The sequence below is a fragment of the Falco biarmicus genome, chromosome 11 (assembly GCF_023638135.1).
Source record: "Falco biarmicus isolate bFalBia1 chromosome 11, bFalBia1.pri, whole genome shotgun sequence".
Classification (NCBI taxonomy): Eukaryota; Metazoa; Chordata; class Aves; order Falconiformes; family Falconidae; genus Falco; species Falco biarmicus.
Window position 1 is genome coordinate 4,127,899 of NC_079298.1, and position 15,158 is coordinate 4,143,056.

General features: G+C 39.3%; 1 protein-coding gene across 8 annotated transcripts; it reads left to right on the top strand.

Annotated features, from left to right (window-relative positions):
• Positions 1–422: 422 nt before the first annotated feature.
• DEPDC1 (DEP domain containing 1) lies at positions 423–15,037 on the top strand. 8 transcript variants are annotated; one of them, XM_056356233.1, is made up of 12 exons: positions 423–573; positions 1,535–1,800; positions 2,463–2,613; positions 3,789–3,907; positions 4,336–4,466; positions 4,782–4,829; positions 8,094–8,234; positions 8,714–9,592; positions 10,166–10,338; positions 11,298–11,474; positions 11,750–11,935; positions 14,268–15,037. In XM_056356233.1, exons 1-12 carry the CDS (start codon positions 526–528, stop codon positions 14,406–14,408), a joined length of 2,460 nt encoding a protein of 819 aa, XP_056212208.1. In that variant the 5' UTR covers positions 423–525; the 3' UTR covers positions 14,409–15,037. The 8 variants fall into 8 exon arrangements, 6 of the variants coding, with proteins under 6 accessions (XP_056212208.1, XP_056212209.1, XP_056212211.1 ...); XM_056356234.1 differs by having other exon boundaries at positions 8,741–9,592; XM_056356235.1 differs by lacking the exon at positions 423–573 and adding an exon at positions 1,112–1,250.
• Positions 15,038–15,158: the final 121 nt, after the last annotated feature.

Sequence of the window (15,158 nt, forward strand, 5' to 3'; positions counted from 1 at the left end):
AGGTGAGTTTCTAAGGTCTGACCTGTGTGCCTGTGCGTGGCTCCTACCGCACCCTACCCGCAGGGGAGGCAGGGACCTGGGCCGAGGCGTACAGCCCCCGCCTGAGCCGGCTGCGCCACCGCTGCCACCGGGCCAGGCCACACCCAGTGGCGCGAACGGCCGCGGCCCTCCGAGGGACAGCTTGGATCAACGGCACGGAAACCAAACACCCGGCTCAATACCCGCCTCCAAAGGCCAGGCGGATGCCGCTATACCCCTGTAGCTGTTCGGAAGACATTTGCCTGCCTGCTCGGAGGACGCAGGCCACCTGGCCGGCCTCGCTCCGCCCGCCGGACGCGGCCCCGGCCCTTCTCCTCAGACGGCCGCCCGCCCTCGCCTCACGTCAGGCGGCAACGCGCCCGCCGCGCTCGGCCAATCAGCGCCCGCGGGCGGCTCGCGCCGCTGATTCAAACGGCAGCGGCCGTTGGGCTGCGTGGGAGTTGGTGGGTGCTCGCCCCGGCGGCCGGAGGGCTTGTGCCCAGCGACATGGCGAGCCGGGCGGCTGGCCCGGGGCCCTACCGCGCCACCAAGCTGGTGAGGACGGCGGGCTGGGGGCGCCGAGCCGGCCTGGCGGCGGGGGGCTCCGCTTTGCGGGCTGGCTTGGGGCGAGTTTGCGGGGTGGGAGGAGGAAAGTCGGCTGTTGCCGCGGCGCCCGGGGCCTCTCCCGCAGTAGGGCTCTCGCCAGCCTCGGGCTCTCCCCCAGGGGGTCTCTTCCTCAGGGGTCTTCTCGCCAGCCTCGGCCTCTCCCTCAGGGGTAAAGTGCAAATTAACATTGACCATCCACGGCCCCCGCTGACCAGGTTCAGTTTCAGGGGTACCTGGAGCAATGTGAGGCCGTTGGGTTTTTGGGGTGACGGCGGTCGCCGCTGTGCGGGTGCGCGGCGTGGGAAGGTGGGTGCTGTGGGTGGAGATGGCCCTCTGCCCACCCTGAGCGCTGTCACGCAGCGCAAGGCGCCCTGCTCCCTCCCCGGCACGGCCTTGCTCCGTGGAACTGAGCGACAGCCTAATAAGAGGGTCCTGCTAATTGTAGTGTTCCATCCAGCTTTGTGCGAGTAAATAGGAAAGGAAGAAAATACTTTAAAACTGGTGTTTGTGCACTCTGACGGCTGGATTCATCTCGTGTCTGAGAGCTGCTGCAAACTTGAAGGCTGTGGTTTGCCAGTGCCTCAGGAGACTGAGCTGATGTAAAATGCTGGGCATGTGCAGACCAGGTCAATAAAACTCGTTATCTCTGTGAAACGCCAACCTTATTTTCAGTTTTAGAAGGAGGTGATAAAAACCTAAATGAAATGTACGTGCATTCTTTACTCTGAACTTTAGATTTGAATTTTCTATATGAATGCTGCTACGTTAGGCAGTATAACTATCAGTATTTGTTAGCATTAATGTAATTTCATGTATATGCTTATAATAGAATGTTGTTTTAATTGAGACTTACAATGATCAACCTCAGACTTTAATCTTAATGTTCCTTGTTGTTTTGTTTCCCATGCAGTGGAACGATATTACAAAATATTTCCGAGCAGGCATGCCATTAAGGAAACACAGGCAACATTTAAAAAAACATGGAAGCTGTTTTACTGCATCGGAAGCCATAGACTGGCTGCATGAAGTATTAAGGGATAATAGTAACTTTGGTCCTGAAGTTACTAGGCAGCAGACTATTCAGCTATTGAGAAAGTTTCTCAAGAATCATGTAATTGAAGATATAAAAGGGAGATGGGGATCTGAAAATTTAGAAGACAATGGTGCACTATACAGGTACTGAAATGAAGACCAGTTAGCAGAGCTTTTCAGGTTGAGAATTTTATTTTAAAATTTTATGCTCAGATCCACAGAAGTATTTTGCTTTGGGTTGAGCAGTTGGGCCAAAAATTCATTATTAGCACTGTTTTACTCCACTCACCATTTTACTTTGCTCTGACTTGCAGTATAGACCATACAGCCTGTATGCTGAGGGCTGTTTCCATGCTTTTGTCTAGCCAAACTTTTCGCTGGCTTGCATGCTATGCTCAAGGGCTTTGGAGGAGAGCCAAAGAGAATTTATTGTTGTGGCTCCGCCCTATGCCACCAGTCCTGTGTTTACTTTTCTTGTATATTTTACAAAAAAATCTTAAATGGGAAACAGAGCCTACCATGCGTTCTAAAATTAAAGGTATTAATGGCCCTTGCCTCCTGAATTCTGGTCTCAGTGCTGTAATAAGTATCTGAGTATGCTCAACTTGACTTTGGAACCAAGAACACTAGCCCAAAGCTAATGTATGTTAAATGACATTCAAAAGGAAAAAAAAATCAGTATTTTTCTTCTTAATTTCCTGTATTACTTAAGAATCTTATGGAATCATAAGGTATGGGTTTGGTTAAGTAACCTCTTATTTCTAATCTATTGTAAATGTTTTTAACATCTCTCATGTTCGTTACAGGTTTCCTTCGACATCTCCAGTTAAACCTCTACCAAGCTCATGTCCACCAAAAGAGAACTTGGAAAACTTCTCTAGAGACAAAGAAAGACTTTTTAAATTGCCACATTTATCCAGGAGAGCTCTTAAGAAACATGAGTCACTACAGTCTCTGGTAATGTTTCTTACATAATTACAATTGCCATGTATTTTCTTTATTCCTAACAAACAAACAAAGCAGAACTATAAGCGATCACCTTTTAGTGACATTGTTCTGTTGTGTCATCTTCCCTTCCTGCTTAAGAAATAAATTGGTAGGTTCTCCTAGACAGCGAAATAGAACATTTATTAGGCATAATAGGAAGATGTAGCTATATTTGATAATGAAGTGTCTTGGTGATGTGTGCTGTTTCTCCAATGTACAAAACAAGATTTTATTAAATAACCTGTACATAATTAAACAAAATACATATGTGCAAAATCATAGCTGTAACTGTAACATGGCATTTTTGAAATGTTGGCAGCAAGTGAAAGGGATTGTGCATTTGACAGAAGAAATTAAGTACGCTTTTTAAATGAAGCTGTTTCTTCTAAAGTTACTGGCAATAGTTACTGGGATGTTAGTGGAGGGATAGAGTGTTCTTAACGCAGCCATGTTACTTCATCAGAAAGAAAGGTCACTGCACACACCCCTTGCAGTATAGGGGTAATTTTGCATCAGTGTAGTTTGAATTATATCTATATGTATAAGCAATTGAGCATCTTAGGTCATCAGTAAGGGAGGTTTTTTGTTTGCTTTTGGATTTGGTTTTGTGTCCTTCAGTGCAGAATTATTCCTGCTACAGTATTTTAAAATATTTGGAGTGCTGGAAGGTGGAGTTGCAGAAATGATCTGGGCAATCTGTCCTTGTTGAAACTTTATGTTTGTTTGTTTATTTAGGACAAATAAAAAGGCACACATTCTTTAATTCTTTTGCTTTATGAAAAAGATAGAATGTGTTTGGCCTTTTACTCTTTTGAGATTTGTGTGTGTGCGCACGCGTACTTTCTAAATTTAGATTGTGATCCTAAAGGAGAATACCGCACTTAGAAACACATCAAATCCAAATGTATTACTACCTTTTAAACTGCTGACTTCTGAGTTATTAGGTCTCTTTTTCATAGTGTGCTCTGGCTTTTTAGTTGGGTATGCTTACATTTCAGTCCTGAGACTGCTGAAGTCACACCCTGGCTCATGTTTTGGAATTTAATGTTTTGCCGAATGACCTATCAGTCCAGAACAATTTTTACTTGATTTTCAATTATCTTAAGAGGCTTGTTTATCTTATGGTATAAACCACTTATTTTCAGGAAAATTTAGGAAAAACAAAACGTGATATAATAGAAGAAAACAAGGAAGACACACTGCATGGGAGGGAAATAAGCCAGGAATATGTGCAAGAAACTTGGAGAAATATAATTCTAATACAGTAAGCACATTATAAAAAGGACCTTCTTGTATATATGCTTTGTGTGTGTAATGGCCCAATCAAGCTTTTCACTTACAAGTTTTTTTAAGCTTTAAAAATTATGTTTGAGTATTTTTACTAGCTATTGTTTACATAAGCTTTCTAGTGTATTTATTAACATTGGATTGTTGCATTTAAGAAATTTATAGATATTTGTTATTGTTGGAGTTGAGGTATATTTCAAGTACCATAGATGCTCTTTCTTACTGATTTTTGCTGTTTGTCCAAGGAAAAAGTATGTCCTTAAGTAGTCCTTCTGGAAGTGAGAACTTATTAAACAGCAAACTAGTTTATCAAGTAACTGTTGTTTGAATAGATACAGAAATAACTTGTTTTCATTCATTACTAGCAAACCTTCTGGACAACATCTGCTCTTTTACTCCCCACAGTTTGCAAACCATTTTAGGCCTCCCATCTTTGGAAGAAGTTTTGCAGCCAACACAGATAGTTCCTGAGTATGTCATATATAACATGACTAACGTAAGCAGACATGGTGTTGTTATTTTGCAGAACAAATCAGGTAAGATTTTTTTTTTCTGGTTTTGCTTAAAGATTCTATATGGTGTAATTACAACAAATAATAATTGAAGTAACATGTTTTGTAGTCTCTCTTACACTTTTCTCCCAAATGAAGGCACAGTGCAGTATATTTGTCCAGAAGGTTTTGTAGGTATATTGCATTCACTTCGATATTACATGTACCAATATTTAAAATTAGCTTTAAACTTTATCTTTTGTATTTGAGGTATTATTCAATAAATTTGTGCCATTATTTGTGTCTGGTATTATGTCTTTGGACTTATCTATCAATAATGTACTTGTTTGTTTATTTTAGAAGACCTCCCACACTGGGTGTTGTCAGCTATGAAATGCCTCTCATACTGTAAGTCATTGAATAGTTTTTAAGTTCCAGAAAGGTATTTTGAGAGTTGAAAGTGAAATATACTTGTATGTTAAGATCAACTGAATTTCCAGAATCAAACATTACAAGTAATCCAAGTGCCTTGATATGCTAAGAAGCAATGACAGCAATCCGTATCAAATTATTGAACAGAAATGTTACCAAAGAGTTAATATGTGTTGAAGGTTTTATATTTCAGGTAATCAAGGTATCAGTCCTTTAGTAATCAGGCTAGTTATTCTGCTTTTAGGCTGCATCGTCTGATTCTGTGTTATGAATTTTTGGCAACAGATTAAATTAGTGGAAAAAGAGGAGCTTCAATTTTCCTTAATCCATGAAATGTACAGGAGTATTAACTAAACTTTGTAAGCTTTTGGTGAAAGCATTCTGTCCAAGGCTATGAAAAAGCTAAGAACTGGGGTTTTTTACAAAAATAATTTCTAGTAACAGAGTCAGGCAGGGAGAAAACTTGAGTGGCTGGGCAGAACCTCTGTGTGGTTTCTTCTAAAATGTTTTTTTCAGGAATAAAATTACTTTCTTTTTCCAGTTACTGGCTTTGAGCTGGACTAAAACAGTTTCTACATTTCATATTAAAGCAGGGAGGCCAATTCACAGGGTTTTTTTTTAATTTGTCTTGAAAGGAATCAAATAAAATTTTGCAAAGGGTTTCACGTAAAAGCATGCACGTATAGTCAGTTTTATCATCTACTAAATTTGTCATGACAACAGAAAGTTCTGATTTGTTCCTGGATCCCAGACTTGGAGTATAGCTCCTCTAGTACCTCCTTATCTGCTTCCCAACCTCTTTCTCCAAGCAATCTTTAGAAAAATCTTATGCTTAAAACTCTGTAAGACACCTTTTACAGTTACAGTTCATCTGTGGAAAACAAAGGCCTTCAGTATCTTACCAATCACTGCCTAGTAGGTGAGATGGATTTTTAAAGTCAGACATTTTAGCTGTTAAACATGTTTTCTGACAGCTGAACTGTCATTGTCTGCAGGCTTAAGAGTCAGTCTGCAGTTATCCCTTGTTTTGGTATTGATGTATGAAATATCAAGCAGAAAAACTACAAGTGGTTACAAATTATTGAAAACTTAGTGCTTGTGTTTTGTTTTCTCTGGATTTTTTTGTTAAATGTAAAATTTAGAAAGGCATGATGTTAAACCTTCAGAAAAGACAAATCTGTTACCCAAGGCATCAGTGTTACGTGTACTTGAGTGGCTGCCTTGGAACTACTGGGAAAGTATTTACCTTGAACTAATGCAGTTAACACAGGTTTTCACACATTAGTGGGGGGAAAAAAGTGCTTTCACGGTGAATACAATGAAGTTCAGTTTAATGGCCGAGTCTGATGTGGTTCTCTTGCTGCTAAAGGAGTGGGTTTGTTCTTCAGCATGTGCTGTAGCAGACCTGTGTGGTACTAATAGTCTTTCTCCTTTGCAGTGCCATTGATTTTTATGAAACTTCACAGAATCCATCTTTAAGGCTTCCTTTGTCATATGTGTTTGAAATAGTATTACAAACACATACAGATTGCACTGATGTAAGCTTTGCATCTCTATGAAGCAGGCTTTGAAAAGATTCTGGAGAAGCAGAGGACGGACTGACTTTTCTCTTACCCCCACTGCCCACAACTGCCTCTTTAAATGGCTAACAGGGCATGCTAGAGTTAGATGAGTGCCTTTCAAATGAAATCAGAGATGACGAGCTGTTTTCCTATGTGTGCTTGCCCTGCTGTTTAACTTTTGCCCCTTTTCCTGGCAATCTCCTTCATTAGCTCCTCTCAAAGCTTTAGTAGCTCTAACATGGTTGGATGGTGTGTGTTTATACATTAGCATATATGCCTAGCTGCACAGTGGAACTGTGGTAGGTGTCCCTCCAGGGTTAGTATGGCTTCAGAAGTTCAGTTTGAAGCATACGCTGTTGTGAAAATGACCTTTTTCTTTTTTTTTTTCTTTTTTTTCTTCAACTGCATTTGCAAAAACATAGAGCCTCTTACATGAAGAGCACTATTAGGAAAAGCAGGAAAGGGGAGAGCTTGGTGAGTGGATTTAAATTGAGGAGGAAAATATAGCCGAGCACTGTTTTTTGAGCATTGCAATATGTTAATCCCCACATCAGTTCTCTATTTGGAACTAATAGGTCTTTGTATTTGTGGGTTGAAAACTGCAAGCAAACTTTCTGGTTTTTTGAATTCTGAGTTTCTAATTTGAGTGAATTAGTTCAAGTGGAGATTTTATCTCTGCATCTGCTAGGTATACTGTAACGAAATGATTAAGGTGGTAGTTACTTTGCACAGCGAACACTAAAAATACTGAAACTGGCAGGGTTAATACTGCTCTGCTATATTTTTAGTGTACTGTATGCTAATGTGATTGTGATTATAAAATCTGGTTGTATCAAAAGTTAAATTTTCCCTGGTTCTATGTGCAATTTAAACTGCCATCTCCTAATTTGTTAGAATTGGCTTTGTAAGGTAGTGTATTTCATTTGTAGGAGTTCAGTGGAGTATGATAACATCAGGGTTAAAAGATCTAGAAAACATCAAATTTTATTTGTACTAGGACCACTTCCGTTCATTCCTTTTCTTGCCTGTAGCAACACGGGCAAGGTTTATTAACTAGATTCTTAGGTTATTGGGTTGCTCATCTGTCTTCTGAAGAAAATTAGTTGCCTGTAGCTGTGATTCACCACGGGAGTAGCGGTGAACAAAACTTTCTCTTGGTGAACCATTTGAATAGAGGAACTGAGGAGGTCCCCACAAAGGGAAGACACTGACCAGCTCTGCTTGGCCTATGCATAAAGCAATGTGTATATATTGATTCTGTATTGGCCGGCTTCTCAGTCTGCATGCTGTTCACAGTATGTTATAGGATGAGTGCCTTGATCTAGAAGGTAGAGCTCCCTGTGGGAGAACTGGGATAACTGTACTTTGGAAATGAAGGAAAATCCTAAGAGTTCGTTATTATTTTGCTGAGAAACCTATAAAGTTTTCATTTATTTTCTTGGTGTGGAACAGCTTGTTGAAACTGAGCACACCTCTTCAATGGCTACATAGAATATTTTACTGGTTTTGCTTACAAATGGTACAGTGCTAAACTAAATTAAATATTTGTCTATTGCTGTCATGATTCTCTTTGTGAAAGTCATTCCTACAAGAATAAACTTGATTTTTATTTATTTATTATTTTTATAATAGAATTATGAAACTTTTTTTGTGAATTTTTTTCTTTACCTCTTTTTAGGGCCTAGAAATAATGACATGAGCCAACCAACTTACAGTGGGTTTGAACGAGATGTATTCAGAACAGTTGCTGATTACTTTCTCAATCTCCCTGAACCGTTGCTTACTTTTGAATACTATGAACTTTTTGTTAATATTTTAGGTATGTATGAATTCAGAAATAATCACTGCAAGTTGTAAGTTTGTATCGATTGGGGAAGAAATGTGTAATTCAAAGCAGACCTTGACCCCCTAATCGGTATGGCAGCTTCAGTCACCTGAAGGTCATCAATGCTATCGTTCTGTATTACAATATTAACTGAAATGCAGCTCTGTCTTATGTCTTATATAAATTTCTGTCTGAGCTAACATTCTAAATATGCAATAACAAAAACTTAAAAATACATGCTTGTTCCTGTCCCTCACTATTGCAGTGTGTTAACTTTCCTTATTCTTGCATGTTGGTTGCAATTATCTTGTTAGATTGCTTTTGAACTGAGCTAAATTTTTCTTAAGTTTTACTAACAGTCAACTATAAATCAGTGTCTTACGTTTGTTGACGTCTCTGTTCAGTTAGCAACTTTCTGAACTTGTTCAGTTTCATACCACTGGCATCTTAACTTATATTTCATTTTCTGATAGTTATGTGTGGCTACATCACAATTCCAGATATATGCAGTGGAAAACATTCTGTCCAAGATGAGAAATGTGACCCACAACCTTCAAAAATTCCTCACTTGAACTCTTTCAAGTCAACTGAGTGTCTTCTTTTAAGCCTACTCTGCAAAGAGCCTGACAAAAAAAGGGAAGAATATAAAGCTTCCAGGAAGACTTCTTCAGAAAAGCTAACTATTCAAAACCCATGTGTAAAGAAATTGCAGCGATATAAACTGACATGTAAACAAGGTAGTGCTGATAATCTAATAGGAGGAAGTTGTCAAAATCTTTCAAGTTTCAGGAATGAACAAGACCCACTGCGAACATTTAGGACAAGATGTTACTCTTTGGAAAGAATTGGGGATCCTACTTCAAGTATACACAGTAAAGGGGATTCAGATTTCCTCAGCCAAAGTGATGTGAACATCATCCTGGGTACAAGAAATCGAAAACAATCACTGCTGTATGAGCATAAAGCTAATTCTGTACTGGAGCTGGGTTTTGATAACACATGTCAAAAACAAACCCATGGTATCAAGGGGGTGTCTGCTTCAACTCTTCAGGATAAAGAGCTATTTAATGAAAATCAGGGATTGAAGGAAATATGCAGGTCTCTGAGTTTACATGGCAAGTGGAATTCCAAAAGTTACGCTAGCATTAATATACCGGTTGCTGAAATCACAGTAAAGCCAAGGCCTCAACTCTGTGGGCAAGGAAAACCAAATACCTCTGGTGTTGCTGCTTCAATGGATGGCAGGACTGAAGTTTCTGATATCACCGTCAAAAAGAAACTCTACAAAAGTACCACAGAACTCTCACAATACTCTTTCACTCATTCTTCTTATGTATTGACTGGCACGCAAAGTAAGATGGCTTTCTAAAGCATGTTGTATTGGCTTATTGTGTTGACTAACTAATCTCTGCTTCCTTAATCTCTGGCACTGTTGCTAGGTTTTTTGATATGCATCTGACATGATCTGTGGGGTTTTTTTAGGAAAAAAAAGAATCTGGGTCTAAATTGTGCTGTTTAAAGGTAGCTCTTTGTACCTCTGCTAACATACAGTAGTGTGTAGTATCCTTGGAGTCTTAAACTTGATGTGTCAGTAAATCACCTTCCTGCTCAGGTAAGTGATAAGTGACTTAGACGCTGTCTCAAAGTGAGGCAGGGAATTTGCACAAACATACTTCTGGGAATACCATTGGTGTCATTTCTTAATCACATTTTGGTCTTAATTGTACCAGCAGTTTTATTATAATGCAGCAAGTTGAAGATGACAGCACAAGAAAAGGCTGCATAACACTTCCTATGTTACAGATGATTTCTATGAAATGTGGTTATCATTGGGGGGAAAAAAAAATAATTCTTGCTCTGAGATAAAAATATCCTGAAAATTGGTTCAAACCTTAATGACAGCTATCTTTATAATTAACTTGTAGATCTCCTTCAGCCTCATTTAGAAAGAATTGCTGTTGAAGCACTACAAATATGTTGTTTGTTACTTCCACCCCCAAATCGTAGAAAGATTCAGCTCCTAATGCGTATGATCTCTCGGATCAGTGAAAACGTTGATATGCCACGACTGCATGATGCAATGGGTACACGTTCTTTGGTAAGAGAATCATGAGTGCAGTGTATTGTTTTAAGAACATTGCTGAAGTAATGCTGAGAATACTAGCAGTATTCCATACTTGAGGTTCTTGTCTCATTGCAAATAAATAGTGATTAATGGGTGGATTTTTCATTTCCAGAATACTTACAAAAATCCGACTTGAAGCAAGCACTTTCTTGTCTCCATCTTAATGTATTTCAAATATTGGTGTTGCTTTCCTTTACTTCGGGAGGAGAAGGGAAATTTCTTAACAGAATGCAAACAGATGATCATTTAGACTAGCTTCTCACCCAAATACCATTTAATTTAAAAGGTGTTGGCAAAGTGTCTGTAGAAAACCTTTGTCAGGCTAAACATTTGTGCGTGTGAAGTGACGACAAAATCGGTTCCAAAAAAGTAAATTTTCTGCCTAGTGGGTTTAAAGATTACCCTTGAAGTCTGGATTTCAGCTTTCATTGGAATGACTAAAGATTTTTGTCAAACAAGATTAGTTAAAACAACAAAGTACCTGCACATGCTAAGTTAAAATAAGCCTACTAAAGGCTGGACATATGAAAGCTGTAAAAATGTTTTGTAAAGCTACTTAAAACTGGAGCTTGGTGTGCATTAGATCTTGACTAGGCTGGCTCTGCAGGTTTTTTTATCATCTTACTTGTCTCAGGATGGCTAATTGAAGATGTACGCTTTTCTGCAGGGTAAGACTTTCTCTTATTATTACCTCTTTGAAATATGTAACTGAAAGTACTGTTCGAATCAAATACGAGTCTAATATTATAAGAAGTTCCTTTATTTCAAATGAGGAAAAAATTGTAATCGGTTTACCTCCTGTCTTGACCAGTGGTGCAGGCAAGAGATTGTAGTGAAAGTTGGTGTTGGAGAATTCATTGTGCTACTGTGTAGACTGCAAAGGCAGCAAATCCCTCACCTGTGCGTACTAACAATCTGCTAAATGCTTCTAGATGATACAGACTTTCTCTCGATGCGTGCTATGCTGTGCAGAAGAAGTAGATCTTGATGAGCTACTTTCTACAAGATTAGTTTCATTTCTAATGGACCATCAACAAGAAATATTTAAAGTACCAACCTACCTGCAGGTTGCAGTTCAAGATCACATAGAATACATGAAGATGGCTGAGGTTGGTGGCGTGATAGAAGTTTGAGTTCATTTGCCAATTGCAGCATGTGTGTTACTTCTGAAAGTGGGATAGGGAAAACTGCAAGTAAAACCATATTTTGAATGCAAACTGTTATTAAACTGTTGGTGCAATCAGAGATATTAGCTATGTTCTAATATTTTGCAACTTGTGATATCACTCTAAGTCAGTATGCTTAGATTTTTGTTAGGTACTTTCTTACTGAAATAGTGCATAATCATTTGAGTATATGCAGACCCCTTCAACTTCTCTTTCAGTGCAAATACCCAAAGGAAGAAATCTGTGCCATACTGCCAACATATTCATACTGCAAACAAATAACTCCTCAGGAGTTTGAAGAACAAAAGGTTTCTACCTCTCAAGCTGCAGTGGCAGAGCTCCTGGAGAACATTATCAAAGATAAAAACTTGTCTGTGAAAGACAAAAAGAAAAAGTTAAAACAGGTAAGAAACTTGGCAGATATATCATCTAATTAAGAAAATGCCTCTGTGAGGGTGGGATCCCTGTCACTAGACCCTGGTACAGAACAAGAGCAGGCTGTATAGAGAGACATGCTTATTTTGAGGAAGAGACCCGTTGAAGGGTTTTTTGATTGCATGCTCTGACTAGGATTTTAAAGACCGTTTAATACAGCATTTGATGCTATCTGGCAGCAGCAGTGTTCAAACAGTGGTTTAAAACTGATGTAAAATTATTCTGAGATACAGCTCTCTGCGGACTAATATGTGATAGAATTACAGCATGATTTCTTGTGGAGAACCAGCCATACAAGTTCCCATTAAAATGCCATAGGTGGGCTTAAAGTCGATAGGCAATAAAAGCAGTGCTTTGCTTTAAGAGGTCAAGCTCTATCTGTTCACAGCTCTGAAACATTCTTTCCTGTGGACTTAGCTTTGTGTTTTGTAACATGTATATTGCTCAAGATTATCTGGCACTTCTATGGCCTGCTAATGTATTGCCTAATACTAAAGCTAAAATACAGCAATTCTGGCAGGATTTAATACTGGAGGGGTTTTTCTTTTTCGGAAAACCGTTGGCAAGTATTTCTGACCAATTGAATAGTATTGTACTTGTCCTAGAATCTCCTAAGCGAGTCTTGTGACTCAAATTTGAAAAAGCAGCTTTTCAGAGCAAGCACATTTTTCTCTTTGGTACCCCTCCCCCAGCTTCTGCGACGCTGACTTTCATGTGTTGTGAAAACTTTTTGGTCCTGTAGAAGCGAAGGCTGGACTGTTGTTCAAATTCATTCTTCTGGCATGTAAAGAAGACTAGTTACAGTCAATTAAAACTTGGGAGTTAGTAAGCAGTAAGAAGTGATACCCAGCAGCACTTAAAGCAGGTGAAGTGGAGAAGAAGAAAATAAACTAAAATCCTCTAAGGTTAAAGTAAAACTTGAAGTACATACTTAATTTTTTTTTTTTAATCGGTTCCCACTAAATTCCAGAAGCAGCTTGTATGTACTGTAAGGGCCATGTGCTAGGAAAGTAAATTTTAAAAATTTAAACGGAGCTATATCGTTACAGTCTTGCAGTTTGTGCTGGGAGAGCTAGTAGTGTGATAAATCACAACTTGTGGGATTATTGGGTTTTGATACTTTGAATTGGGGAAAGCCAAATACATGTCACTTCCTAGAGGGTTAGGCGCAACTTGCATCAACACCAAAAGTTACAAGTGGTGTCATTTTCCACAGGCTGAATCCATCAGCAGAAAGCTTTGGCTGGTGTATAGATGTACTTACTATTTTTCATTCCTTATGGAAGCCTTAAATAGGAAACAGGCAAAACGTCAGAAACATGTCTCTGAAACCAGATATTTTTGTTTAGTTGTGTATCTGCAGGAATGGAAAAATAACTCCCTTGGTTAAGTAAAGTAAGTTTTCCTGAGAGAAGACCTTCAAAATATGCTGAATCTTAGTTTCCATTTAGGTAAAACATTTATTATTGTGATTCTTGAAAGACAGCTTTCCAAGCAGAAACAGAATAGATACCGATGCTGGCTGGACAGCGTGGCTTCACAGGGGGGACTGCCATGCCTTGCTCAGGAGGCTGGTGGAATGCTGGTCATGCTGTTCAAACAGTATGCATCATCGCTGTTACTTCGCTGATGAACGGCACGGTGAGCAACCACAGGCTGTCACTGCAAATGGAGAAAAGGCAGATAGAATCCTACAGTGTTTGCTCGTAGCTGCTGTGACTAGAATAATCCTAAAAATCATTGGGACTAAAATGAGATTAGAAGCTTTTCTCATTTCAACAGAAGGTGAAGTGCCTGATACAATCTCTGCTCGACTCATTGTTTACCAGTTGTGAACTCGAAGGACAAAGAGCTACAGCTTTGCTCAAGTGTCACAGCAGTTACTTTACGTGCCCATAGCCTTGTTCCTCCTGCTGATATGCATCCTTATGAGGCAATTTGTGCTCAAGTCCTGCACAGCTGGAGTTTCTGGTGGGGTCATCACAGCATGGTTTGGGTTGGCAGGGACCTCCAAGACCACCCAGTCCCAGCCCCCACCACGGGCAGGGACCCCTCCCCCCAGCCCAGGCTGCTCCCAGCCCCGTCCAGCCTGGCCTTGAGCCCTGCCAGGGATGGGGCACCCACAGCTGCTGCGGGCAGCCTGGGCCAGCCCCTCAGCATCTCACCATGAAGAAGGGTTTCCTCCTAACATCTAATCTAAATCTGCTTTCTTTCAGTTTAAAGCTATTCCTCCTTGTTCTATCACTACAATATTTTGTGGTCTGGTATTTTATCTTAATTTTTGCTTTTTGTGTTTTCAAGTTTCAGAAGGAATACCCTCTGATCTACCAGAACAGATTTCCAACTACAGAAAAGGAAGCTATGCTATTTGAGAACAAACCTACCATCAAACAACCAATACTTAGCCTAAGCAAACCAAGATTTCGTAGCCTAAGATACTAACTTAACCACACTTCAGCTGCTTATTTATTTGCTGGATGGATGTATGAATGATTTACCAAAGGGCACTTGCTACAGAAATTTGATGGTGGCTGTGTGTAGAAGCAAGAAATGTTTACATGGACACTATGTTTAAAGGTGCCAAAATAACTTTTTTTTTTGTGTAGATAACTCTTGAATGACTGCTAAGAGAGTAATAAATATTTATCTGTTTAAAAATTATTACAATATATTGTGCTTGGTAAAATAAATGTGAAAATAAGCATGAAGCTATTAGTAACCAAAAATTTATATATGGTTTTCATATGGAAAACTAATGATATGCGTATTATAACTTTTTTAATGTCTGTTCAGGAATCTGTGCCATTTATCATAGTTTCTGTAGGTTATGAAATGTCTGTATGTTGTGAATAACTGCTGACTTTGCAGTTGCAAAATACTTGTCTTTAAACAATGTTCTTTGAGTTTGGGCCTAATTTAAAAGTTGGTCCTGTGATTTCTAAGGGAGCCAGAAATTCACTATCAATAAATGATTATCTGACTCCGTAAAATACTTCTGTTTATCTCATCTGTAAAATTCACATAAGCTTCTGTATATTTATTTTTATTAAAAGTCTTAGATATATTTCTAACATATTCGTGGAAAATTTTGTTTTGGCTCTATTGGTATATTTCTCAAAATGATAAAGTGATGGATGATATGTGAAGTGACAATGAATAGAATTGGAATACACTAAGTATTCCTATTTTGTT

Bases quoted from the DNA above. Each gene is read 5' to 3' on its own strand.
- DEPDC1 (XM_056356233.1), top strand. From the start codon at position 526: ATGGCGAGCCGGGCGGCTGGCCCGGGGCCCTACCGCGCCACCAAGCTG. The intron at 2,614-3,788 runs GTAATGTTTCTT...ACTTATTTTCAG, and splicing joins ATGAGTCACTACAGTCTCTG to GAAAATTTAGGAAAAACAAA. The intron at 11,475-11,749 runs GTTGGTGGCGTG...CTTCTCTTTCAG, and splicing joins AATACATGAAGATGGCTGAG to TGCAAATACCCAAAGGAAGA.